The sequence below is a fragment of the Dromiciops gliroides genome, chromosome 1, assembly GCF_019393635.1.
Source record: "Dromiciops gliroides isolate mDroGli1 chromosome 1, mDroGli1.pri, whole genome shotgun sequence".
Taxonomy (NCBI): Eukaryota; Metazoa; Chordata; class Mammalia; order Microbiotheria; family Microbiotheriidae; genus Dromiciops; species Dromiciops gliroides.
The window spans coordinates 29,516,317-29,542,473 of NC_057861.1; the positions used below are offsets into that span (position 1 = coordinate 29,516,317).

The 26,157-nt window shown below is 39.2% G+C and overlaps 1 protein-coding gene and 1 pseudogene across 3 annotated transcripts in view; one reads left to right on the forward strand and one right to left on the reverse strand.

Moving 5' to 3' along the window:
• Window positions 1-26,157, reverse strand: part of TCTN1 (tectonic family member 1) — a 54,098-nt gene that overhangs the window by 10,084 nt on the left and 17,857 nt on the right. For all 3 annotated transcript variants that reach the window (XM_043964055.1, XM_043964071.1, XM_043964063.1), the window contains 7 exons: window positions 16,479-16,566; window positions 15,457-15,566; window positions 11,893-11,913; window positions 8,820-8,957; window positions 3,764-3,889; window positions 3,271-3,350; window positions 1,678-1,818 (listed from right to left, as the gene is read on the reverse strand). In XM_043964055.1, the coding sequence (XP_043819990.1) occupies window positions 1,678-1,818; window positions 3,271-3,350; window positions 3,764-3,889; window positions 8,820-8,957; window positions 11,893-11,913; window positions 15,457-15,566; window positions 16,479-16,566 (704 nt within the window). The remainder of the gene's footprint in view (window positions 1-1,677; window positions 1,819-3,270; window positions 3,351-3,763; window positions 3,890-8,819; window positions 8,958-11,892; window positions 11,914-15,456; window positions 15,567-16,478; window positions 16,567-26,157) is intronic.
• Window positions 18,366-19,081, forward strand: LOC122736637 (annotated as a pseudogene).

The window sequence follows — 26,157 nt, forward strand, 5'->3', positions numbered from 1 at the left end:
GAACCAGGGGGACATTGTGCAGTGACAGCAGTATTGTTCCATGAGCAATTGTGAATGACTTAACTACTCTCAGCAATGCAATGATCCAAGACAATCCCAAAGGACTAATGAGGAAGCTTACTATCCACCTCCAGAGAAAGAACTGATATTGACTGAACACAGACTGAAGCAGGCTATTTTGCACTCTCTCTTTTTTTTTTTTACTTGAGTCTTTTTAAAATGACTAATATGGCCATGTTTTACATAATTGCACATGTATAACCTACACTGATTGCTTGCAACCTTGGAGAGCAGGAAGGGGAGGGAGGGAGGGAATAAGAGAGGATAGAATTTGGAACTCAAAACTTTAAATAGATAAATATTAAAAACCAAAACAAAAAGAAAACCTACATATGGCTGCTTCCCTCGTCCTTCCCCAGAACTCCAGTCCCGTATCACCAACTGCCTTTTGGACACGGCACTGGCTGTCCTAAAGGCATCTCAAACCCCACATGTGAACAAGAGAATTCATTCTCTTTCTCCCAAACCCACCCCTCTTCCGAACTGTCCTAGTTTCCTAGTGCTATTGAAGGCACCACCCCTCTTCCAGTCCCCAGGTTCACAACCTTAGAGCAATTTTTCTTCTCTCTCATTCTACACATTCAACATTCCAGGTTGGGTCCTATCTGGTCCACATTTCTTGTAACCATCCCCATGTCTCTACTCATGGAACTCCATCCTCACTCTCTCCTTCATCCTTTTCACCCATACTACTACAATCGCTTCCTCAAGTCCCTTCCCACTCCAATCTGTCCTCCACACAACTGCCAAGTTGATTTTCATAAAGCAAAGATCTATTCAGTAAGCAGGAGGGCATGCCTGTTACCCCCAAGAATAAACCCAAATTCTTCTGCTCGGAATTTAAAGCCCTTCACAACTGTAATCACAACCTTCCTTTCAACATTTCATCTTTATTATTCCCCATCACAAGACTATCTTCACCTTGCCACTTGTCACATAGGATATCCGCTCTTTCTCCCCTGGAAATGCCTTTGCCCTAGCCATCCCCCACGCCTAGAATGCACACCCTTCTCACCTCCACTTCTTCCTAATTTCCTTTAAAGCTCTGCCAAAGCACTTCCTTCTGCACGAGGACTTTGCTCCCCCACAGTTCAAACAGTGTTTCCCTCGCCAAATTATGTCACATTCCTTTTGGGTCTATTCAGTAGACACTTAGCAATGTGCCTGTTGTCTCCTTCAAGAGAATGTAAACTGCTTGACAGCTTCATCTTTGTCCTTGTAAATTCCCAGTGGTGAACACAATGCCTGGCATACAGTACGTGCTTAATCAATGTGAGGGACTGTCACACTTCCCAGTAGCCATGGTGGTCTTGATTTATTTACTGTTTCCTAGAGAAAGACCAGGAGATGGGAAAAGGCAGGGAATGGCGGTGGGGGTGGGCGGTGGAGAGGGCACCACATGTTAGGAGGACAGGTGACAGGATGCCTGTTTGGGGGCCAGAGACAGACAATGGATTAGGCAAGCTTTCAGAACGAGGATGCTATTACCCTGTCCTGGGGCCTGCTCAGGTTTCCAGGTGGATGAGATGTGGAGAACCCTCTTTGGGGTCCACTAGAGAGTGAGTAACGATGAAACCAGAAACGTAATTGTGAAATGGGAAAAGATTACTCCCCTACCTTAGTTTGCAGCCACTCATTACGTCATAATCAAAAAATACTGTTTGTCGAAGTTCTTGTAATAATAAGCAGTCCTGCTGAAGTGTGCTGTGCAAAATAGTAAATTGTCCATATCTGTTAATACTCTGAATGATAACAGAGGTTCACAGAGTTAAGAGAAAATACAACCAATACTAAAGACATACTATAACAGGAGTTCATATTTGTAGAGTGTTATGCAGTTTATAAAGCTCTTTCTTTGGTCACAAAACCCCATTTGTTAAACACTACCAGAATTATTATCCATATTTAATAGAAGAAAAAACTGAGGCTTATAGAGATTCAGAGATCTGCCCTTCAAACACACTAATACACTATTGGCCAAGCTGTGATCTGGTCCAACCAGTCTGGAAAGAATTTGGAACTATGCTAAGAAAGTGGTAGGAAGAGGGAGGAATATATGGAGAAATAAACATAGATGATACAAAACCAAAAGACAGCAATAAAAACAGAGCTAATAAGCCCCAGAGCTGACTACAGAACCCAGATCTTCAGTCCCCAAATCTGATAAGATTTCTAGACCCCCAGGCTGCCATTCTAGTACTAGGTGGGAATAATGGGAGTATTCTCCCTGCACCTCACTGACTTCTATAGTGCCTTTCAGGCAGCCTCTGGCAAAACAAAGATAGCACTTTTCTGTGCCTCAAGTTACTAGATCCCTGAGGTTTTTAATACTTTCTTCAAGGCATTGTTATGACTATTTTTATTGACTAGTATCAGCTGAGGAAAAGATCAGATAGAAACTGGCTTCACTCAGTGTTAGCTGCAGATTTCCTTCATCACTAAACTGGTTCATAAATCTCTTAGACACATTAGTATCTCCAGATTTGGGGCAGCTAGATGGCTCAGTGGATAGAGCACTGGACCTAGAATCAGGAAGATCTGAGTTAAGTCCAGCCTCAGACACTTACTAGCTGTGGGATCCTGGGCAAGTCACTTAACCTATGTCTGCCTTAATCCACTGGAGAGGAAAATGGCACACCAAGCCATTCTAGTGTCTTTGCCAAGAAAATATAATATGGACACAAAGAGTCTGCCATGACTAAATCAATGAACAATAACAAAACCCCAAGGTTTAATTAAATAAATAGCACCTACAGAAACTCACAAAAGCTGGCAGGTTTGGGGGGAATTAAACAAGCTGGTGCCCAAAGACTGTGCACACTGGTCAGTGTGTGCCCAACCTATCAGACACAGGTCATATGTTCAACTGACCCTTGTCCCATACTCCCTCCAGTTACTACAGGTTCCACAACCACATACGAAGTCATCATAGGCTCTGGTATCTGCAGACATTTCTACCTTGAGTCATAATTTTCTATTTACTAAAACATTTTCTACACACATATTACTTCACCCCAAGCCTCCAAAAGAGTCCCCTTAAGATGAAGCTAGATCAGTAACTGGGGCAGAACTGGTCTAGGTAAGTACTGGTTGAGAACAAATGCCCCCATTTCCCTAAGTAGTCTAGGGGACTTAAAATATACAGAGAAGAGACAACATGATCTCCAAATATTGGCAGACGGACTCCCAGTAGACCACCAAAAAGGATATTCCTTCTCAAATCCAGCTAATAATGGTAGTCCTGGAAGGTAACCTGGATTGCCACTGAGACGGAATGACTTGATGTTTTCCTGAAAGACAAAATATGACAAAGAAGAAGATTCCCATTCTTCTTCAGAAAAAAATTAGCGCTTTAATAAAGTCTAGAACATCAAACAATAAGCTGTCCTCCCCACCCTTACCCCGCAACTACGAAGAGAGCTACTGAATGCAGGCACACACCTTGCTGTAAGATTACAAGCTTATAGACTGTGCTGCTCCTAAGGGAAAAGGAAGCAAACACAAGTCCACCATCAAGCACCAGTGTGCACAGTCTTTGGGCACCAGCTTGTTTCATTCCCCCCAAACCTGCCTACAAATGATTCCCCTATCTGCTACAGATAAACCACGTTAAGGGTGGCCCTTATAACATGAGGTTTTAAGTCTTAAAATATGATGGTTTGCATCACTTGCCAAGCATCTGTGTTAAAATGACAAAAATTACCTGAAGAAATTGAACCTGAAATTGCTGTTGGATGGGAAGCATTGAGCTGTTGACTGTCCCAAGAAGGAAACGGACATCAGCCTTTGTGATTTCACCAGCCTCTGTGTATGTGATTCTGTACTTTAACTGAAAATAAAACCACACACAACATATAGCCCCTTTCATTACTTTCCATTTAGAATCAGAGTTTACTCACAGAAATTTGGAGATGGATGGACCTTGGAGATCATGCAAGCTAATCCTCTTATTATTTCACAGATGGGGAAAGTGAGGCCCAAGATGGAAAACAGTCTGCCCAAGGGCACAGAGCTAGCTCGTGTGACCTTGGGGAAGTACCTAAGCCTCTCATTTTAGCAGCTACATTAGGCCTATTGATAAATACAAAAGAAAAAAGAAAGAATAAACCCTTCTCTGCTTCTCTACTTCTTGGAGATTTATTTCTCCACTACAACCTCAACTGGGTCATGAAATGCACTGCAGTCTCAGGCACGCCCCTCACCCCATTAACAAGGATGAGCACTAGAGCCATAGGGCACCCAAATGGGTACTTTGTGCACCCACTGGCATTTGCAGAATAGATCTCATCATTCACATTCTGAATGTTGGCCATTTGAGTCTAACATTTCAAAAGCTGGAAACAAACTGGGACTAATGTTTGAAGAATGGTTATACAAGGTATGGCATATAAATGGAATGTGATGATAAATATGAAGAATTCAGAAACACAAGGGAAGACTGGCACAAAATGACCCAGTGTGAAGAAAGCAGAACCCAAGGGACAATATCCAGAATGACAAGTGCAACGTAAATAAAGTCAACATGGACAGAGAGGCAACAAAGCCCAGGTCAAACCCAACAGCCAATGTCCATTCCATGCTCATACACAAAGGACATGCCCCTGTTTTCTTTTCCTTTTTTTTTTTTTGGTGAGGCAATTGAGGTTAAGTGTGTAACGATTGGAATAACGCCACCTGCTGGATACTAACTGTAGAAGAGTTCTGCCCATGAAGCGAAGGTCTTTGAGGGCAAGACCAGGAGTCTTTGGTATCAGGAAGTGACGCGGACTAGTGGGAGGAGGAAGGAGGAGACGGAGGCTCTCTTCCTTTTGGACTCTGGCGGAGAGCGGAGCTAGAAATGTGCTCTCCCTTTAATAGATAGGAATCTAGGCCTTTCTTTTTCTTTACCAAATTCTTATTCTCCTTAATAAATGCTTAAAAGCCTAACTCTTGCTAAAGCTTATAATTTATTGGCGACCACTCATTAAATAGTTTAGACAGTTTAGCTAGAATTTTAGCCCTTAACAGATGGCTGACCACGAAGAGGAAAGCTAAACTTCAGTCTTCTGATCTTCTGGTTGGGTAAGAAATTTCCCCTCCCTCTCCCTTTAACTGCTAAGTACTGGAGTACTGGCTGTGTTTTCCTTTAAATTTTTTCGAATGGACCTTTTAAACTCCCTAATTACCCTATTTTTGATTTTAGTCTGTTTAACCAGACAAATGGGGGATAAGATCATGTTAATGCTTTGTTTTTGTGGATTTTCTATTTTTATTTTTATTTTTGTTAAAAGAGCCAGCAACTTACTCACACAAGGAAATATCACTCCCTCTCCCAACCATGCTTTTTCAGAGAAACCTGAAGAGATTCCTGCAGCTTTTCCCAATTCTAACACTAATTGTTGCTCTAATTTTGCATGCCTGGAGGCAATGACCCACCCTCTAGAAGTTTTTAATCCCCTAGCACCTGGAGGCAAAGTGGGGGAAGAGGAATCCAGGCCTGAGTTCAAAATCAAGTCTGATTCAAATTGTGCTGGTCCCTCCCCTCCTCTCCAGACCCCACCCTCTACTCCCCCCATGGCCAAGCCCTTTGCTTCCCCTGCCCGGGAAGTCCAAAGATCTAATGCGCATGCTCAACTTTCTCTAACTACATTTGCAGCTTCAGGCTCAGCCCTTCCCCAGCCTGGCTGTGCTTCTGAGACAACCTTAGAAAACCCTTTAAATTCCAGATATGCTCGTTTTGTTCATAATTTTGCTAACCTGCTTTTGTCTTTAATTAGTAATCTTATAAAGCATTTGTATGGTGAAAAGACTGACAGACAATATAGAGGGGTTAAAGAAGAAAAACTTAAGCTGAATAAGAATGACAATCATCACCATAGTTCAAGACTCCGCTTCTTTTGCCATGGAAGTATATATATTTTACAGAAATGTAGAAGTAAGAAGCAAGGTATTGATATGAGTATTGGGGATTTTAGATATCGGAATCAAAAGTGTTCTAAATTCACTCAGATTATTAATAGTATCAGTTCAGAGGTTACATAGGATTTCTATACTATTACATATACATTTTGAAATTAATGGTATGGGTTTATTTTCATAGAGATTTTAATGCTTTTGAGATTGTGTCTTATACTTAGTTTCTAAAACAAGGAGAATATTTGTAAAAGCTTTTTATAGTCATGTGATCAAGTTTATATTTTATAATACTCTTATTGATATTAAGTTCATATTCATTTAGATTTCCTTAGTTTGAATTTCACTGTATTTTATTGTTCCATGTGTATTTTCTTCTATTCATTCATCTATCTAATTTTGAAACATGGTTTAGATTTCATAATACAATGTTAATTCTAGGAGTATTGTGCTCCCATATTCTGAGTTGTTTGTTTTTGTTATTTTTTTTCTCAACTGATTATTTGATCAAACTCTTTAAAGCATTTCCCTGGCAAATTGTTTGCCATGGCAAGTGTAAATTGATTCTAGAAGTATTATTTTTGATAAGCATATTCCAAAAAAAAAAAAAAGAGGGGAACATTTGTAAAAGTTGTCTTTGAGATTGTGTTGTGCTTTAACTTTTATTTAAATATGTTCAGATTTTTCAAAAAAGTAATTGTATACTAAGTAAAAAAAAGGGGTATTATTTGAAATTGTTGCATAATTATATATTGTGTTCTGAGTCAAGATGTATTCACATTTTTTGCAATCATTTATTATCCTCAATTTTTAAATCCATATGAGACTTGGATTATGGGAACTTATCATTTAAGACATTAATTGCCTTTATTCTGAGTTATCAGATGCCAGTTGGCCAAGATGCCATCCAATCACAAGAGGAATACATGCAAGAGCAGACACTGAATTGTCACATGAGGGGAGACATGCATGAAGTCAAGGTATGGCCGAGGGAACGGCTTTTGACTAATGTTGAGGTTGGATTCTCTTGGTTTAATATTTTATTTTATTTTTCCCCACAATATTGTACAGATGGCTGGAAGTATTCATCCCACCCATCTTATTCTACGCCTGGCTTCTATGCTCCCTCCTATATGCCTGATGCCATGGACATCTCAATCCCATGCATCTGATTAAGTCTGACTCAGTTTCCTCCAATATGTTCGGTGGCATGGACATATATTCCATCCACCTATTTTAAGCCTGGCATACTGTATGGGCAGTACATATTGCTCAAGTGTGGGAATGCTCATATCCCATCATTTCTCTGTTCTTTTATGGTAACCCCCATAATTATCTCAGGTGTCATGATAAATACAGTGTTGAATTTGGCCTTGACACCTGTTACCAATTATATTAGATTTTTTAAATTTCTCATAATGGCATGAGGATGATTAGGCAGATGATGCAAAAAGTGATGAAACAAAGATAAAAATTATTTTGAAAAATTAATATCACAGCAATTGTCTTCTCAATTACCCTCCATAAGGGGGGGGGACTATAGTAATATTATATAATATATAATAGTAATATTATAATTTTAAAGAATGTTTCAATTTTTGTTTTATTATATGTTTCATGTGTAACAACTAAGATTCTGAATTCCCTTAGACATGTTTTTGAGAACTTTCATTGTTTGATTTGATTATTGACAAAGCTATTTTAAAGTTCTGTTAAGCTCAATTTTGTAGGAAATTTCCTGGCTGATTACCAGTATCCACACATCAACCCCTGAAAAGACTTCCATTCCACGACTACACCTAGAGGACATCTGAGAAAAGACTTTCAGAGACTTTAAATGAACAGTTTTGTTTTGTTTTTTTCTCTTTTCTTTTTCGGTTATAATATACACCATCTGTAATATGTACTCTCTGCAGAGGCCCTCCCTTTGCAAGACCAATGTCAAAGCGTCGGTTCATGAGGACAAAAAAAAAAAAAATCGCCCCTCTGGACAAAACTTTCCTCTCTTCCTTTTCTATATTGTTGTTCACATATTATTAGTTAGCAATAGTTATTATATTCTTTTTACTGTTCCGTCAAGGAAACATTTTGTTTCTTGAGGAACAACAGGGGGGACTGTAACGATTGGAATAACGCCACCTGCTGGATACTAACTGTAGAAGAGTTCTGCCCATGAAGCGAAGGTCTTTGAGGGCAAGACCAGGAGTCTTTGGTATCAGGAAGTGACGCGGACTAGTGGGAGGAGGAAGGAGGAGACGGAGGCTCTCTTCCTTTTGGACTCTGGCGGAGAGCGGAGCTAGAAATGTGCTCTCCCTTTAATAGATAGGAATCTAGGCCTTTCTTTTTCTTTACCAAATTCTTATTCTCCTTAATAAATGCTTAAAAGCCTAACTCTTGCTAAAGCTTATAATTTATTGGCGACCACTCATTAAATAGTTTAGACAGTTTAGCTAGAATTTTAGCCCTTAACAAGTGACTTGCCCAGGGTCACACAGCTAGTAAGTATCAAGTGTCTAAGGCTGGATTTGAACTCAGGTCCTCCTGACTCCAGGGCCAGTGCCTTATCCACTGTGCCACCTAGCTGCCCTCCCCACCCCCATTTTCTTTTAACAATTGATAAGTTCAGTCTTTTGGTAGGAATTGTTACTGTCACCCTTTATTCCTTTGTAGCTTCAGGATGTGGCATAATTATCTAATCTATCTTCATAAGCTCATCAGCTCCTAGATGAGGAGGACAAACAAAATGGGGTACAATATGGTGTTCTGCAAAAACATCTAGGGAGGAGTTTCTGATGACTGGACCAAGGCATTCAGCTAGATTCTGCCTTAAATAAAGCTTCACCCTAAGAATGAAATCAGGCACCTACCTTAAGAACAACATTAGTGCAGACTTCTAGACCATTGATGGTGACAAAAGTAGGCGGCAAAAAGTCATCAATCTGGGAGAGTCGAGTCACTGTTTTATTTAGAGATTTCAGAAATACAAACAGGACCTTGATAGGAATCTGCAAAGTGATATAATTGGATTGTTCAACACACTTCACAAAAATATGCTTCCGTGACAAAGAAGTCCCATAGCTTTAAATCATAAACCTTCGTAAAATCTGCTAATTTGACTTCAGCATATACTCTATTTCCTATGACGTCTGCAGGTCAATGTTAAAGATGCTTTGACTCTATAGCATAAGCGACCAAAGGGTGTTTTCTATCTGCATGAAATAAGTGCCTCTCACATATCTAAAAGCACCCAGGGAGCCCAGCAAAGGAATGCCTGTTAGCTAGTGCCTAGATCTGGAGGACAGACGGAGATTTTTGTACTGTCATATACAGAGTCCTTGTTCAGGTCATCATGAAGTCAAGCCAGATGCTGCTCACTTGTGTTAAAATTGTATCTTGTTTGGGACCGCTGACAACCCTGCTCTCTTCTAGTCAGTCCAAGAAGCGAGTTTTGTAGAGAGCCAGTATAAAGTAACAATAATAGGAAATAAGATCACAAAGAGAATCCTGAAAGTCATGCACAAACCATCCCAAAGATCAAAGAAGCATAACTGACAGGTTGTATCATCCATTAGCTAAAATTCACATCCTGATAACACGTGCCCCATCAAGAGAAACCATTGCGACGCAGCTTGGCAAGCTTCTGGTTCTACAATATGTAAATTCCAGACAAAATTCAGACCCCCACCCCCACACACATAAGAGCAACAGAATATCAAAAAGGTGCGGATAACTTTGGGATAATGACTTGGAAGTTTGGCCGATAAATCTGAGTTGATCTGGTTGTGTTAATGAACTAACTGAAAGGTGGAACAGTTCGGAGGAGTTGCTCTGTTTCCCCACCCAAAAAAAAAAAAAAATCCTATAAAAATGCGACCTCAAACTCCTGCTCCCCAAATCCTCTTCCATCTCCATAGGTCCGTGCTGCAGACTGCCCCCAACTCTAATCCATGCTTACCTGAGTCATTTTCTCTGCCTCTCCACATCCTCTTCTTCATCCTATTTCCTGTACCCATACCACTATCTGCCTCTGCACCACTTTTTGCCATTTGCCTGTGCCTTTCTGGGCTTTTTACCTCCCATATCTGGGTTTAATTAAAGTGTGACTGTCACCCCATTTTCTGTCACAAATTGTGGTCTTTCCTGGTAAGTACCCGAAGAACTGGGTGTGCCTGCCCCTGTTTCATGATTTCATAAATTAATTATCAATTCATCATTGAATATAAAAATCTTCCTGTTTGGGTTAGTGACCCTAAATATACTGGATGCCAGTGAATGAGAGTTTTAACCTCAAACTGAATATCCCTTTTTAGGAAGGAGGTGCAGGGGGCTGGCAGAAATGCTTAGAACAGAGTACCACACTTTCTTCCATCTGTGAGAAAGCACTGGGACTAGTATGGAGGAGATGAATTTGATTAAACCATTTCATTATCCTCAGAAGGAAGGTGAGAACAATAGAGCTGAAGCTACACTGAACAGCTGACAAGCTGGCTCTTCAGAATTTTTGAACAGTGAGTCCCATACACTGGAACCAGGCCCAAAAGACCAAAGTTAGAATTCATCAAAATAGATTTAACACTAACAATTTACCAATTATGACTTGAATGTTTTTTTAATATAATGACTCAAAGGTACAGGCCCTCTAAGCTGTCCCATCCCCATGACTGCTAATGATTCCTAAGCACAGTAATAGATCCAGATAGGGCAATGCCCTGAACAAGCTGCCCTGCTTCTCAAACACACTCTAGAAGTTGCTTTTTCGAGCAAAGCCCCAGTGACTGTACCTCTCATTCATGTATCATATAAGGAGAGCTCCAAATGCAGCACCCAAAAGCTCTGCTTAGTGAAGCTTTCAGGCTATTTCTCTTTCAACTCGATATATCACCTTGTTTCTATGTCCATATCTTTTTATACATTTATATCCTAAGATCTAATAAATATAAATACCATCTACAGAAACTTCATTAACTCATAAAAACCAGCAGGTATTTGACAAACAGAACCAGATGGTTGCTGTTGTTGTTTGTTCTTGTTTTCCAAGAGGACCATGACAACAGGAGGTGATGTCATGACTTGCACTGAATTAGATGTGAGGGAGGGCTGTGTAAGGCCACCAACCTCACTCTCTCCTCCAGAGCCATATGGGTCCAGTGGCAAGATATACATTAGGATGACGAGATGGCCCCAGATGTTTAAGGCAATTGCAGTTAAGTGATTTGCCCAGGGTCACACAGCTAGTAAGTGTCTGAGGTGAGATTTTAAATCTGGTCCTCCTGACTCTAGGGCCAGTGCTTTATTCACTGTGCCACCTAGCTGCCCCAAGACAATACACCAAGACCATAACCGGTCTAGGGATGATGGAAAGAGAAGGGACAAGGATTCTTATAGATGACTCTTGTTTTTCACCCCTTCTAAGTTTTGACAGGCTACACAACCAGTGAGGGACACAGTGGAGAGTATACAACCCTGGCAGACCCATTACTTGACTACCATTCACCCACAAATCGCCAAATGTTAATATTAAATAATCTCCTAAAATGTGGTAATTCTCTGATTTCAATTTATAAATCCTGGATGGGCATGTTGCATCTTGGTTGCCAATCATCACTTTGACAAGAGACCATTCTAGTGCCCTAAGGAAAAATATGGGATCTCATTCCATTCATTTGTCAATGAAGGTTATCCGTGTAACTTTAGCACAGAGAAAATTGTCAGACTTCAAAAACAAATCAGTTTAAATAGTTTAAATGTTATAAAAAGATAGGTAGGGCATACTAAGATTTCTTTATTTGTACCTGCCGTCCTTTTTAGCTGAATCTTTTCTATTAATAACAAGGTACCCTTTCTAATCATAAATATATTTATTTAAAAAATACTAAAAGCAAGTTTTGTTATTGTTTTTACCATAAACAACCTTTTCTTTATTAAGACATGGATTCTTACCTCTCTTCCTGAATTAGGCCTCTAGACAAAAAGGAAACAGAAAAGAGTTATATATCGGTATATCATAGAAAATAATTATTTTTATTGCCTTTTTAAAACATGTTCTTATAACTATGGTGTTTTTTTCTTGAAGACTTTGAAAGAAGAAAAATAACTGAATTTCCTGTAATTTAAACATGCTGTCAACAGTCTTATCATATTCACAATAAACTAATTTTCCATTTTGTTTGAAAATATATTTTTCCCACTTTCTTTCATTTTTTCTTTTATGTAAGTTTTCTCATACAAAATGACTAATATGGTAGTTTTACATAATCGTACACGTATAACCGATATCTGATTGCTTACCACCTCAGGGAGGGGGAAAGTGAGGGAGGGAAAGAGGGATAAAAATTGGAACCCAAAACTATAAATAAAAATATTTATTACTTTTTTTTAAATTTTTAAATTTTTATTTTTGTGGAGGCAATTGGAGTTAAGTGACTTGCCCAGGGTCACACAGCTAGTAAGTGGTAAGTGTCTGAGGCCGGATTTGAACTCAGGTCCTCCTGACTCCAGGGCCGGTGCTCTATCCACTGCGCCACCTAGCTTCCCCAATAAAACAACTTTTTAAGAAGTAAAATAGGCATTTCATTTCTCTTTAAAGGTCTTTTTTAGGTGATTTAGCAGAGAACCTAGAAGAAGTAGAATTCTCTATTAAGGACTGGTTCTAAATAAATTTTAATTTTAAGAAAAAAAGAGAACAGGAAGGAAGACCTTGCTAAATGAAAATATACTCTTTCTAAACAGAGTGTGGCATCACCCAATTCTCTGGACATTGCTGGCCTTGAGGAACAATTAAGCTTTTTTTCACTTAATTAACAAATATTTCTTGAGCACCTTCTATGTGCAACGTACTACAGGTGGGAAGGGGAGGGAAAAACTATACAAAACATGCATGGCTGCTGCCCTCTCCAGGCCCCTACAAATAAGGTGGGTAGATAAAATGTCAACCAGCAATCAGACCTTCATGCAACTTACATGAAAACTATGCTTATTACAAGAGAAGTAAACATGCACGTGGAACCCAAAAAGTTCACAATCCACACAGAAGTTTGCATATTTATGACAGCAGGACAGAGGAAGGAGATAGCAGGAATCTCAGTTTAAAGGGGCATGGCATGGAAGGAGAAAGGTACAGTAAAGGGGGGGAAAGGACAAAACCCCTCCCAAAAAGGAGGAGCAAGACTACAGCAGAAGCCACATTCTTTTCCCTTGGGAACTGCTAGACTACGAAGCTAGGAGGATCTGCTTATCTACAGGATCCCAGCTGCACAAGCATTACCCTAGCCTGCCACAAACTGACTGTCGTCTGTCTTGACTCCCAAGGACACATAGCAAGTCCAGTTTGGGATGCAAATAACAAATTAAGTCAACTGGGGGGGGGTCCAGTGTTTCTGGAAAATATGGCAACTCATACAGATGACCCCTTAGCAGCCTTTAATAGATACAAACGCATGAAAAAATTAACTACTAGTACAAGACAGAATATGGTAAAAGTATAGTTTGAATGACTAATCTGGAAATATGCTTAACATGATTGTACTGTATAACCTACATCAGATCACTTGCTGTCTTCAAGGAGTGGGGAGGGAAAGAGAGAAGGAGAAAAATCTGGAACTCACAATCTTTTTTTTTTTAATTTCTAAATTTAATTTTTAAATCTTTAATTTTTCTCAATTACATGTAAAGATATTTTTGAGTTCCAAAATTTTCTCCTACCCTCCCTTCCCTCCCCCCTCCCAAGGCCAGCAAGCAATTTGATAAAGGTTATACATTACTATCATGTTAAACATACTTCCACATTAATCAGAACCAAAAGGAAAGAAAAAAAAAACAAGAAAGAATAAACAAGAACAATAACAAAAAAACAACAACATAAGTAAAAATAGTATGCTTCAATCTGCATTCTGACTCCATAGTTCTTTTTCTGAATGTGGAGAGCACTTTCCACCATGTCTTTTGGCATTGTCTTGGATCACTGTACTGCTGAGAAGAGTTAAGTCTATCACAATTGATCAACACAAAATCTTGTTGATACTGTGTACTATATTATCTTGGTTCTGCTCATTTCACTCAGCATCAATTCATGTAAGTCTTTCCAGGTTTTTCTGAATTCCATCTGCTTATCATTTCTTACAGCACAATAGTATTCCATTATATTCATATACCACAATTTGTTTAGCCATTCCCCAATTAATGGACATACCCTCAATTTCCAATCTTTGCTACCACAAAAAGAGCAGCTATGAGTATTTTTGTACACGTGGGTCCTTTTCCCTTTTATATGATCTCTTCGGGATCTAGACCTAGTAGTGGTATTGCTGGGTCAAAGGGTATACACAGTTTTATAGCCTTTTGGGTATGGTTCCAAAGTGCTCTCCAAAATGGTTGGATCATGGAACTCAAAATCTTACAAAAACAAATGTTGAAAACTGTCTTTACATGTAATTGGAAAAAAGTAAAATACTATTAAAAATATAGTTTGAGTGGAAAAGATAAGAAGCAAATTAAGTAGGGGACTGAACTCCATGATCTCAAAGGTCCCTTCCTGCTCTCAATCTCTTAATCCTATGACCTCAAGATGACCAGATAGCGTCTAAATCTAAGATTCTATGATGCTATGAGTTCAGAAGAAGGAAAAATCAGTGCTATGCGTAGTGTTTGGAGAAACGATGTAGGCTGAGTGTGAACTGGGCCTTGAACGAGGGGTAGGATTTAGAAAGACAGAGGGAAATTGGGAGGGCTTCCCTGCAAGAGATGGCACGGAGGTGGGAATACTCAAAACATGTCCTAAGGACAGCCTGGCCAGAGCCGGAGACTGGTGTTGGAGAACAGTGGGAGAAGGGTTGGAGGAGTAGCCGAGGACCTAATTGTGGAGGTAAAGGAATGCTGGGCTATGGAGGTCGGAGGAGTCACTATTTTTGACAATGAAAAATGACAGAAAGATGACTCTCCTAGAGCTGTACGAGGTCTTTGGGGGATTGAAGAGCAGAAAGCAGTTAAAAGGCCATTGCAAGAGTTAGGTAAGACTAAGTGAGTTGATATGGACCTAAACTTCACCTTGTTCTCTGAAAACTGTCATCAGATCATTGTCATGTAATCAGTATAAACAAACGGCTTTATTGTTCCTCTCACTCACTATTTGTAGCAATTCCTAGACTACCACTCTGCCGTTGCTCTTCAATTTGAATAATCTCCCCGACTAAAGTAATAATGATAATAATGATAATAATTAGCAGCTGTAATTGATACAGCATTTGAAGGTTTGCAAAGAGCTAGACAAACATGGCCTCATTTTCTCTCAACAACCAACCTGGCGGGCTGAGAAAGTGAAGTGACTTGCTTTCATATTTGCATCCCAATTTCTTTAGACAGTACTTGGCACACAGTAAGGGCTTAATAGATGCTTTGCACTTCTTTCATTCACTGAACTAGCCTGGTGAGAGTCTGGGAATCAGAGTGGAAGAAGCACTAAAACGAACACCAAGTAAATAAGCAAGGGCATTTCCAAACTGAACTTACGGCCAAAATCTTGGGCTGACTGTAGTGATCCATACTGAGAGTTTGGTCTACCTTGCACATCTCCATAATTATTCTTCTGTTACATTGAAAGACCTGGTCCACCAGAAAGCCTGGAAATCCCAGAAGAATAACCAAGAAAAAGTAAGCAAAACAAAGAAACTCCTAAAACAGACGCTCAAGGATATACTGAGCAGCAACCATGAAAGAGGAAACAGAGGATAAAGCAAAGGTCTGCACCAGAAGCTGAGTGTTCTCCTTGGGCGCATCCAATGGTTGAGGGGCAGGAGGCTGGGTGGGCTGGGCTAGCAAACTGCCTTCAGGAGGATGGCCACCCTAGAGGAGCCCACCTGCCCAGGGCAGTGTGAATTGGGCAAGTCAGCCCTGAGGAGGAGGGAGAATCACATCATGGCCAGTTGAAGATGTAGATAGAAAATGTCACCATTTCAGAATACCTGAATGGTTGCTCTGTTACTCTAGAGAGCAGAATGAAGACAGGAAGGCAGAAGTTAAGGGAGCAGACTTCAGGTAACCAAGAAAAAAGATTTTAGAGCAACCAGAAGTGTCTAAAACAGAAGGAGCTGCCTCAGAAGGCAAGTGGTGAGCTCCCTGGAAGTTATCAAGCAAAGTCTGAACAACTGTGACCCCAGTATTGTAGAGAACTTCCAACTAGGTCACTCCTAAGAAGCTTTCAGACTTAGAAGTCCCTGATCCTTTTTTTTTTTGGTTTTGTTTTTGGGGTTTTTTGCAGGGCAATGGGGGTTAAGTGACTTGCCCAGGGTCACACAGCTAGTAAGTGTCAAGTGTCTGAGGCTGGATTTGAATTCAGGTACTCCTGAATCCAGGGCCGGTGCTTTATCTACTGCGCCACCTAACTGCCCCCAGAAGTCCCTGATCCTAATGAAGAGGCCTGCTTAAGGGATCATAAATTTAAGCAGTGGATTCATTAAACTACTGACGAACCTTAAAGGGGAATGAGAATAGGACTTAACTCTCAATAGGAATGAGAACACATGAGCACTTACCAACAGGATTGTGATCTGTGCACTCATTGTTAAATAAAGGAGATGGAAGCCTCAGGAAGGAATCCGAAGTCTGCACAGGAACTGCGTACTATGAAAACATAATATAACAGGAAGGTTTAAGATGAACAATAATCAGGTATCTCTAAAGAAACAGAAAAAAGTACAGTTAAAATAATGAAATGTACTTTCCCAAAACAAAGCCCAATGAAGTTCTTCACCGAAATTCAAAACAATGTCTTTTCGTTTTAGTTTTAATTCCAAATTCTCTCCCTCTTTTCAGCCCCTCCCTCAGCCATTGGGAATGCAAACCACCGTCAAATGTCACCATAATCATAGACCACACCGTGTTCAGCCATTCCCCAACTGGTGAGCATCCCCTCAGTTTCCAAAAGAGGACAAGCTTATAATTCTGCATGACTTTAATGCCAGAGTAGGCAGAGACTGGCAGATATGGCAGTGAATCCTTGAGAGGAATGGAACTGAAACAGCAAGGGTCACTTACTACTGAAGCCTTGTATGTCTCATGCTTTTCTTATCACCGACACTATCTTACCATTTACCTAAATGCAATAAAACTTTATGGATGCACCCTCGCAGCAAACATTGGTATTTAATAAATTATAAGGAAAAGACAAGATGTGAGAGTGATAGAGGCAATGTGCAGTACAGAGTGCTGGACCAATCATAGACTTATCCTCTCTAAACATTCAACAGAAGCAGCAGGCCCAAAGAAAGATGACTACTAGGAGATGACAGACAAGAGTGCTTCTATGAGCATGAGCAGTTCATTGTCAACCTGAAGGGAAAGCTGAGCCAACACACAGTTGGCAGCAGTGGAGCAGAAAAGGAGTGCCTGGCTTTCAGAGATTCGGTGTGCAACATCATATTATTGATCCAGACCAGAATACTAGCAAACACCAAGATTATTTTGATGAAAACGATGGGAAAATTCAGAAGAATTCCACAGGGTTTACCAGCAGAGGATAGTCCATCCGCTTCTAAAAAGGCAGCATTTACGCTCAGCAGGGCAATGATCCAGGACAATCCCAAGGAACTCATGAGGAAGTTTACTATGCACCGCTATAGAAAGAACTGATAAAAAGAACACTTGTGGGTTGTACCTATATAACCTGATTGCAATCTTGTGGAGGGGGGAGGAAAGGGAGGGAGGGAGGGAGAAAAATTTGGAACTCTAAATCTTATGAAAAGAAATGTTGAAAACTACCCTTACATGTAAATGGAAAAAAAATTAAATTAAATTAAAAAATAAAAAGGCAGCATTTAACTCCATCAAAAGCAAAGTGCAAGTGGAGCTTAGAGAGGTTCAGGACTTTTGGCTCAGTAAGAAAGCAGATGAAAATTCAATTTCACACCGATAGTAGCAATCTGGATGCCCTGAAGGTTATTTATGGGCCAAAAACTTATGGCCCATCTCAACTACTCAGTGCTGATGTAGCTACACTGATGAGCGATAAAGACATGATCCTGGAGAGATGAACTAAACACTTTCACAGTGTTCTCAACAGACCATCATCAATCAATGATGAAGCTATAGTCAGGTTAAAACTAATCCTTCTCTTGCCAAACTTCCAACTGAAGAAGAGATTTTGAATGCCATTAGACTCCTCTAGTGTGGCAAAGTGCCTGATGCTGATTCTATTCCAGCTGAGATTTACAATGCAGGGGGTCCACTGGTCATACAAAAGCTGATGGAAATTTTCCAGATTATATGGCAAGAGGAGGTTATCCCTCAGGAGTTCAAGGATGTCTCCATTGCCCATCTCTGTAAAGGAAAGGGAAGTAGGCTGTCCTGTGAAAATAACAGTGGGGTCTCTCTCTTAATTATTGTGAAAATCCTCCTTAATAGGCTGATCCTTCACCTGGAAGATGGTCATCTACTTGAGAACCAATGTGGCTTCAGAAGAAACCAAGGAATTATTGATATGGTGTTTACTGCTCAACAACTCGGGAAGAAATGCCAGAAGTAGAACAGAGGTTCATATACAACATTTCAGTGCTGGATGGAGTCATGATGAATTCTCATATAAGAAGATGACTGCCAACCTGCCCCTCTGCAGCCATCCCAGCCCATGAAAGGTGCTCATCATTGGTGGTGGGGAGGTGGGGAGCGGCCTTCAGGACATGGTGAAGCATCCATCTGTGGAGTCTGTGATCCAGTGTGAGACTGACAAGGACGTGATTCAGGTCTGTAAGAAGTATTTGCTGGGCATGGCTGTGAGCCACTCCAGGGCCAAGCTGACATTGCATGTTCGAGATGGATTTGAATTCATGCAACAGAACCATGACATCTTTGATGTCATCATCACTGACTCCTCAGACCCCATGGGTCCTGCCGAGAGTTTGTTCAAGGAATCTTACTACCAGCTGATAAAGACAGTGCTGAGAGATGATGGGATCCTCTGCTGTCAGGGTGAGTGCCAATGGTTGTATCTGGACCTCATGAGAGATGTGTCACTTCTGTAAGTCTCTGTTCCCTCTGGCGGAATATGTGGAAAATGAACCTCAAATACTACAACTCGGATATCTACCACATGGCCTTCATGCTGCCCAAGTTTGCCTGCAAGACCCTTTGTGATGTGTGAGGAGACCAGTATGCCCACCTCAGCTTCTCCCAGGGACTTCAAAAGCCACAAGTGCCCATTCCAGGGTGCCCTTCTTCCTACTCTGAGGGCATCAACTGGCACTTGTCACCCCCTCCCAACTGAGGACCTTCCCCTCACCAGCCACCCTACTCGTTGACCAAGTGTTACTGAACCCAGGACATGATCGAGGGGCTCCCTATACCATGCTCTGCTGGGGGGGGGGGGGCGGAGAGTACAAGATGTCTGTTTATCTGTCTCTGTTAAGTCTGGTCAATTAGCATCTATTAACATTGATCATCTGTGTACAGAATGATCCTTCTCACCTGTAACAAGCCCCTCACCAAAAAAGTAGAAAAAAAGACTGGAAAAAAAGGATCACTGGACTACCTGAAAGTTAGGAACAAAGAAAAGAGCCTAAATCTTTTACTTCAAGAAATCATAAAATAAAACATCCCAGATATTTTAGAACCAGAGGACAAAGAAGAAATCGAAAGAATCCACTGGTCACCTCCTGAAAGAACCCCACCTCCAAAAACAAAAAACTCCCAGAAATATTATGACCAAAATTCAGAAATCACAGGTCATGAAAAAAATACTGCAAACAGCCAAAAAGAAAGAATTCTGGTACCATGGACATACAGTCAGGATCATGCAAGACCTAGCAGTTACCAAGAAAAGAAACAGAAAGCCTGGAATATGATATTCTAGAAGACAAAAGACCTAGGCTTACAACCAAGAATAACCTCCCAGGAAAACTGAGTATAATACTACAGCCGGGGGAAATAGCTCTTTAACAAAATAAAGGACTTTCAAGAATTCCTGATGAAAAGCCCAGAGTTGAGTAAAACATCTGACAATCATCATAAGAAACACAAAAAAAGGAAACATGAGTGTGAAATTACATGGAACTAAACAAGGTTAAATTGTTTACATTCTTATGTAGGGAGATGATACATGTTACCCCTCAGAAGTTTATCATTACCAGAGGTCTTAGAAGGAATCTAGACAGAAAGCCCAGGGATGATTCTAATAGTTTAGATGATCTCAAAAGAAGAATGCCAGAATGAAGAGGAAGAATGCGGAAAAATTATTTCAAGGAAGAATTTAAACAACAGAGGGAACAATGAGGAAGAAGAGGCTACACTTGAACCTCTCGGTCATCTGAATTAGTTGAAGAAGGGAATAATACACATATACACAATTGAGCTCAGAATTCATCTTAACTATCAGGAAAGTAGAAGGGAAAGGAGGTAATAGAAAAGGACAGAGAGAGATAAGAGGAAGGGTAGATTGAGAGAGTAGTCAGAAGCAAAACAGACTCTTAATGAGAGGTCAAGGGACAAAAGAGAAGGAAAAGTATAAAAGAATAAGAGGGAGGGAAATAATCCAATTAGTAATCTTAACTGTAAATTTGAATGGGATGAACTCACCAACATATGGAAGAAGAGACCATAATGGATTAGAAACCAGAATCCAACAACATGGTGTTTACAAGAAACACACTTGAAACAGAAAGACACACAGAGTTAAAATAACGGACTGGAGCAGCATCTATTACATTTCACCTGAACTAAAAAAAGGCAGAGGTAGCAGCTATAACCTCAGATAAAACAAAAGAAAAAATAGATTTAATTAAAACAGATACTGAGAAACTACATTTTGCTAAGAGATACCAGAGGACAATGAATTACTATCAGTATTGAACATATATGCTCCAAATGGCATCTAAATACTTAAAGGAAAAGTTAAATGAGTTTCAGAAGGAAATTGACAATAAAACTTTAATAGTGAGGGAACTCAATTTATCCCTCTCAGATCAAAATAAATATGGCCATAAAATAGACAAGAAAGAAATTAGAGAGATGAATAGAATTTTAGAAAAGTTAGATATGATAGACCTCTGAGGAATACTGAAAGGGAAGAGAAAAGAATATACCTATTTCTCATCTGTGTATGGCACTTTTACAAAAACTGACTATTTGTTAGGGCAGAAAAACCTCACAAAGAAATGCAGAAAAGCAGAAATATTAAATACATCTTTTTCTGACCACCATACAACAAAAAATATATTTTAAAAAGATCTTTGAGGAAAATATTAAAAATTGATTGGAAATTAAATAATTTAATACTAAGGAATGGATTGGTAAAGGAATAAATTAGAGAAATAATCAATAATTTCATTAAAGATAATGACAACAATAAGTCAACATATCTAAATTTGTAAGATGCAGCCAAAAGAGTACTTAGGGGAAAATGTATCTCTCCAAACTCTTTCATCTAAAGCAAAAGAAAAAGAGCAGATCAACAAAGGGACATGCAAATGAAAAACCTAAAAAAGCAATAAATTAAAAACCCCCAATTAAATATCCAAATTGAAATCCTGAAAACCAAAGGAGAGACTGAAAAAAGTGAAAGTTTTTCAAACTGAACTAAAAAAGTAGGAATTAATTTTTTTAATTTTAATTTTTTTTTTTTTGGTGAGGCAATTGGGGTTAAGTGATTTGCCCAGGGTCACACAGCTAGTAAATGTTAAGTGTCTGAGGCCAGATTTGAACTCAGGTACTCCTGAATCCAGGGTCAGTGCTAATTAAAAAAAAATAAAATATATAAGACATTTGCTAATTGGAGTTCAAAAAAGAAAGAATGAAGATAATCAAATTACCTCTATCAAAAATGAAAAAGATGGAGCAGCTAGGTGATGCAGTAGATACAGCACTGGCCCTGGAGTCAAGAGGACCTGAGTTCAAATCCAGCCTCAGACACTTAACACTTAATAGCTGTGTGACCCTGGGCAAGTCACTTAACCCACATTGCCTCAGCCAAAGAAAAAAGAAAAAGATTAATTCATAACTAATGAAGAAATAAAGGAAATTATTATGAGCTATTATGCCCAACTATATACCAATAAAACTGACAATCTAAATTAAATGGATGAATATTTACAAAAATATGAATTGCCCAGATTAATAGAACAGAATATTTAAATGACCCTATCTTAGGAAAAAGAAATGAAATAAAAGAAGGCAAGGATCACATGGATTTACAAGTAAATTCTATGAAACATTTTAAAAAAACAATGAGTTCCAATACTACATAAGCTATTTTTTTTTAAAAATAGGTTTAGGGGGCAGCTAGTTGGCACAGTGGATAAAAGCAGCTGCCTTGGATTCAGTAGGATCTGAGTTCAAATCTGGCCTCAGACACTTGACGCTTACTAGCTCACTGCCCTGCCAAAAAAAAGTAAAGTTTACAAACGATTCTACTAAATTCCTTTTATGATACAAATATGGTCTTGGTATCTATAAATCCAAGGACAGTCATATATAGACTAAGACTAACTATGGAAAGAAAACTATAGACCAAATTCCCTAATGAATACCAATGTAGTAATTTAAGATTACTAATAACATTAACAAGGAGACTACAGCAATACATCACAAAAATCATACATTATGATTGGGCTAGATTTATGCCAGGAATACAGGGCCAGTTCAATATTAGGAAAACTATAAATACAATTAATCATATTAGTAACAAAGCCAACAAAACCTATATGATTATTTTAACAGATGCTGAAAAACTCTGTGACAAAATAAGACTCACATTCCTATTAAAAACAATAGAAAACATAAGAATGAATAGAGCTTTCCCTAAAATCATTAGTATATATCTAAAGCCAAGAACAAACATTATCTATAATGAAAATAAGCTAGAAGTCTTTCTATTAAGATCACAAGTGAGATAAGGATGTCCATTATAACCATTACTATTCAATAATGTATGAGATATGCTAGCTATAACAAAAAGACAAAAAAATCTGAAGGAAAATTCATAGGCAATGAGGAAACAAAAAAGATAACTTTTTCTACATTATAAGATAGTTTACCTAAAGAACCCTAAAAAGTCAACTAAAAAAGTAATCAAAAAAGTTAACAACTTCAGCAAAGTTGCAGGATATAATAGAAATCCATACAAATACTCCACATTTGCATATATTAACTAACAAAATACGACAGGAAGAGATGGGATGACAAGTTCCATTTAAAATAACTATGGACAGAATAAAATACTTGGGAATCAACCTGCCAAGAAACACACAGTTACTATATGAACACTGTAACAAAACACACTTCACACAAATAAAGACATCTAAATTAATTGGAAAAATATTAATTGGGGCAGCAAAGTGGCACAGTGGAAAGAGCACTGGTCTTGGATTCAGGAGGACCTGAGTTCAAATCTGACCTCAGACACTTAACACTAGCTGTGTGACCCTGGTTTCCCAGCCACTTAACCCCAACTGCCTCACCCAAAAAAACAACAACAACAACAAAAAGAATGGCATCAAGGAAAAATATTAATTGTTCATGGATAGGACAAGGCAATAGAATAAAAATTACAATACTTAGATTAATAAATTATTCATTGCCACACCAATCAAACTACCAAAGAATTACTTTCTAGAACTAGAAAAAATAATAATGAAATTCATCCAGTGGAACAAAAGGGCAAAAACATAAAGGGAATCAATGGGGTGGGGTGGGGAATGGGAAGGAAAAGGGAATAACAGTACTAGATATCAAACAATACTACAAAACTAAAATCAACTAAAAATTTGGTAAAGTGGGTAAGAAAAAGGGAAGTTTATCAATAGAATTGATCAGGTATACAATATGCAGAAGCAAATGAGCACAGTAACCTAGTCTTTGATAAACTCAAAAGATCCTAGCTATTGTGGCAAGAACTCTCTACTACAAAAAACAAAACAAAACACAAAAAACAAAACAAAAACCCTTTCGGGAAAACTGTAAAGTATGGCAGAAACTAGATACAGAATAACATCTCCCACTGTATGTATACTAAGATAGTCTCAAAATGGGTACGTAATTTAGATATAAAGAATGTGTGGTAAGATTATTGGAATTTGGCTGACTCATTGGGAGGGGCAACACCTGGCCTGCCCTGAAGTGATGTATGCTGCTAATGTCAGGAGAAACCACTCTTCAGGGGCAGTTTTGAAAGACCTCCCCTTTCTTTCTGGGTGCTGGTTGAAAAAGCTGTTTTTCCATTGAAGCTATGGACCCCAGGTGGTGTTATGTAAAGAATTAATTGTTATTTAAGGTTTTTATGCCTCGGGGCGCACAGGTTTGGGACTTCCCAAACCGCATAGTGCTCTGCCCACTGGTTGTAGCCGCTGCCATGGCGCTGGCACCTCACATCATCACCACTCGCCCACGCCTACATGGGCCTGGCAAAATTATAATGATTGGAAGCCTAGTGAGGGCAGTCATGTGACTGCCAGAGTGGCCATCCAATTGGTTGGGGGCTGTGTGGGGTTTTCTGGGATTGGGGAGGAAAATTCAGCATTCTAGCTGGAAGCTGGAAGGCCCAGGAATCAGCTGAGAATACACAGCAGTGGAGCACCTGAGGTTTGTGGAGCCCCAAGCCAGTGCGCCCCGAGGCATAAAAACCTCAACAACAAATTCTTTACAGTTAACTTATGAGCCCTGCTTTTTTGAAGTAGCTGAACTGGACCGAGTTTGAGAATTGTATAGACTTAGGTTAGAGTTAGGAGGATTATCCATATTTCTTTTTCCCTATTCCCTTGTCTTTGATTTTATTAATTTCGCCTTTGCTGTTTATTTTATTTCTATTAATAAAACCTGATTCATTTGTGGAAAAGAGGCTGTTAGGCTCCTTTTTTATCGGCCTGGGAGAAATATCTAAAAAGGCAGTTCAGAGGGGAGGGAGCTTTGGACCTAGAGATCCTTCAATATTTCTGGGACCCCAATATTATGGTGAGCCACTAAATTAACTCTCCATATATTAAATTTGGCCCTCACAAGTGACATCATAAGTAAATTAGTGGAGCATAAAAGATATTTATCTGTCAGATCTGTAGATAGAGTAGAGTTCATTTCCAAACAAGAAGTTGACAGGTGAACTGTATAAGTTTCATTACATTAAATTGAAAAGGTTTTACACAAACAAAATCAATGCAGCTTCTAATTTTTTAGAAGGAAAACAGGAAACTGAGGTGGGAGTTGGGGGGAGGAGATACCTTTGCAGCAAATTTTTCTGATAAAGGTCTCATTTCTAAAATATAAAGGGACCTGAATCAAATTTACAATAAGAGCCATTCCTCCATTAATAAATGGTAAAAGGATATGAATAGTCAGTTTTTAAAGGAAGAAATCCAAGTTACCATATTTATCATATAAAAAAAGGCTCTAAATCACTATTGATTAGAGAAATGCAGATTAAAACAACTGTGAAGTACCACCTCATACCTATCACATCAGTTAACACGAAAGAAAAGGAAAATGACAAATGCTCCTGGGTCTATGGGATAACAAGTAATGTACTATTGGTGGAGCTGTCAACTTGTCCAACCATTCTGGAAAGTAATTCGGAATTATGCCCAAAAAGCTATTAAACTATGTATACTCCTTGAACCAGCAATTCTACTAGTAGGTCTATACCCCCCAAAAGATCAAAGAATGAGGAAAAGGACCCATGTGTACAAAAATACTTATAGCACCTCTTTTTGTGGTAGCAAAGAATTGGAAACTGAGGGGATGCCTTTCAACTGGAGAATGGATGTACAAGTTATGGTATATGAATGTGATAGAATACGAATGAGCTACAAAAAATGCTGAAGGAGATGGTTAATGATGCAAAGTGAAGTGAGAACCAGAAGAACAATTACTTTTTTTATCATAAGTGTTTCATTATTTTCTAGTTACATACAGTTTTAAGCATTAGTTTTGTTTTATTTTGTTTTGGTTTTTTTAGTGAGGCAATGGGGGGTTAAGTTACTTGCCCAGGGTCACACAGCCGGCAAGTGTCAAGTGTCTGAGGCCGGATTTGAACTCAGGTACTCCTGACTCCAGAGCTGGTGCTTTATCCACTGCGCCACCTAGCTACCCCCCTTAAGCATTTGTTTTTATAAGACTTCCAGCTCCAAATTTTTCTCCCTCCCTCCCTCCCCTCATCCCTCCACAAGACAGAAAGCAATCTGATATAGGTTATATATGTATAATTACATTAAACATATTTCTGCATTAGTCATGTTA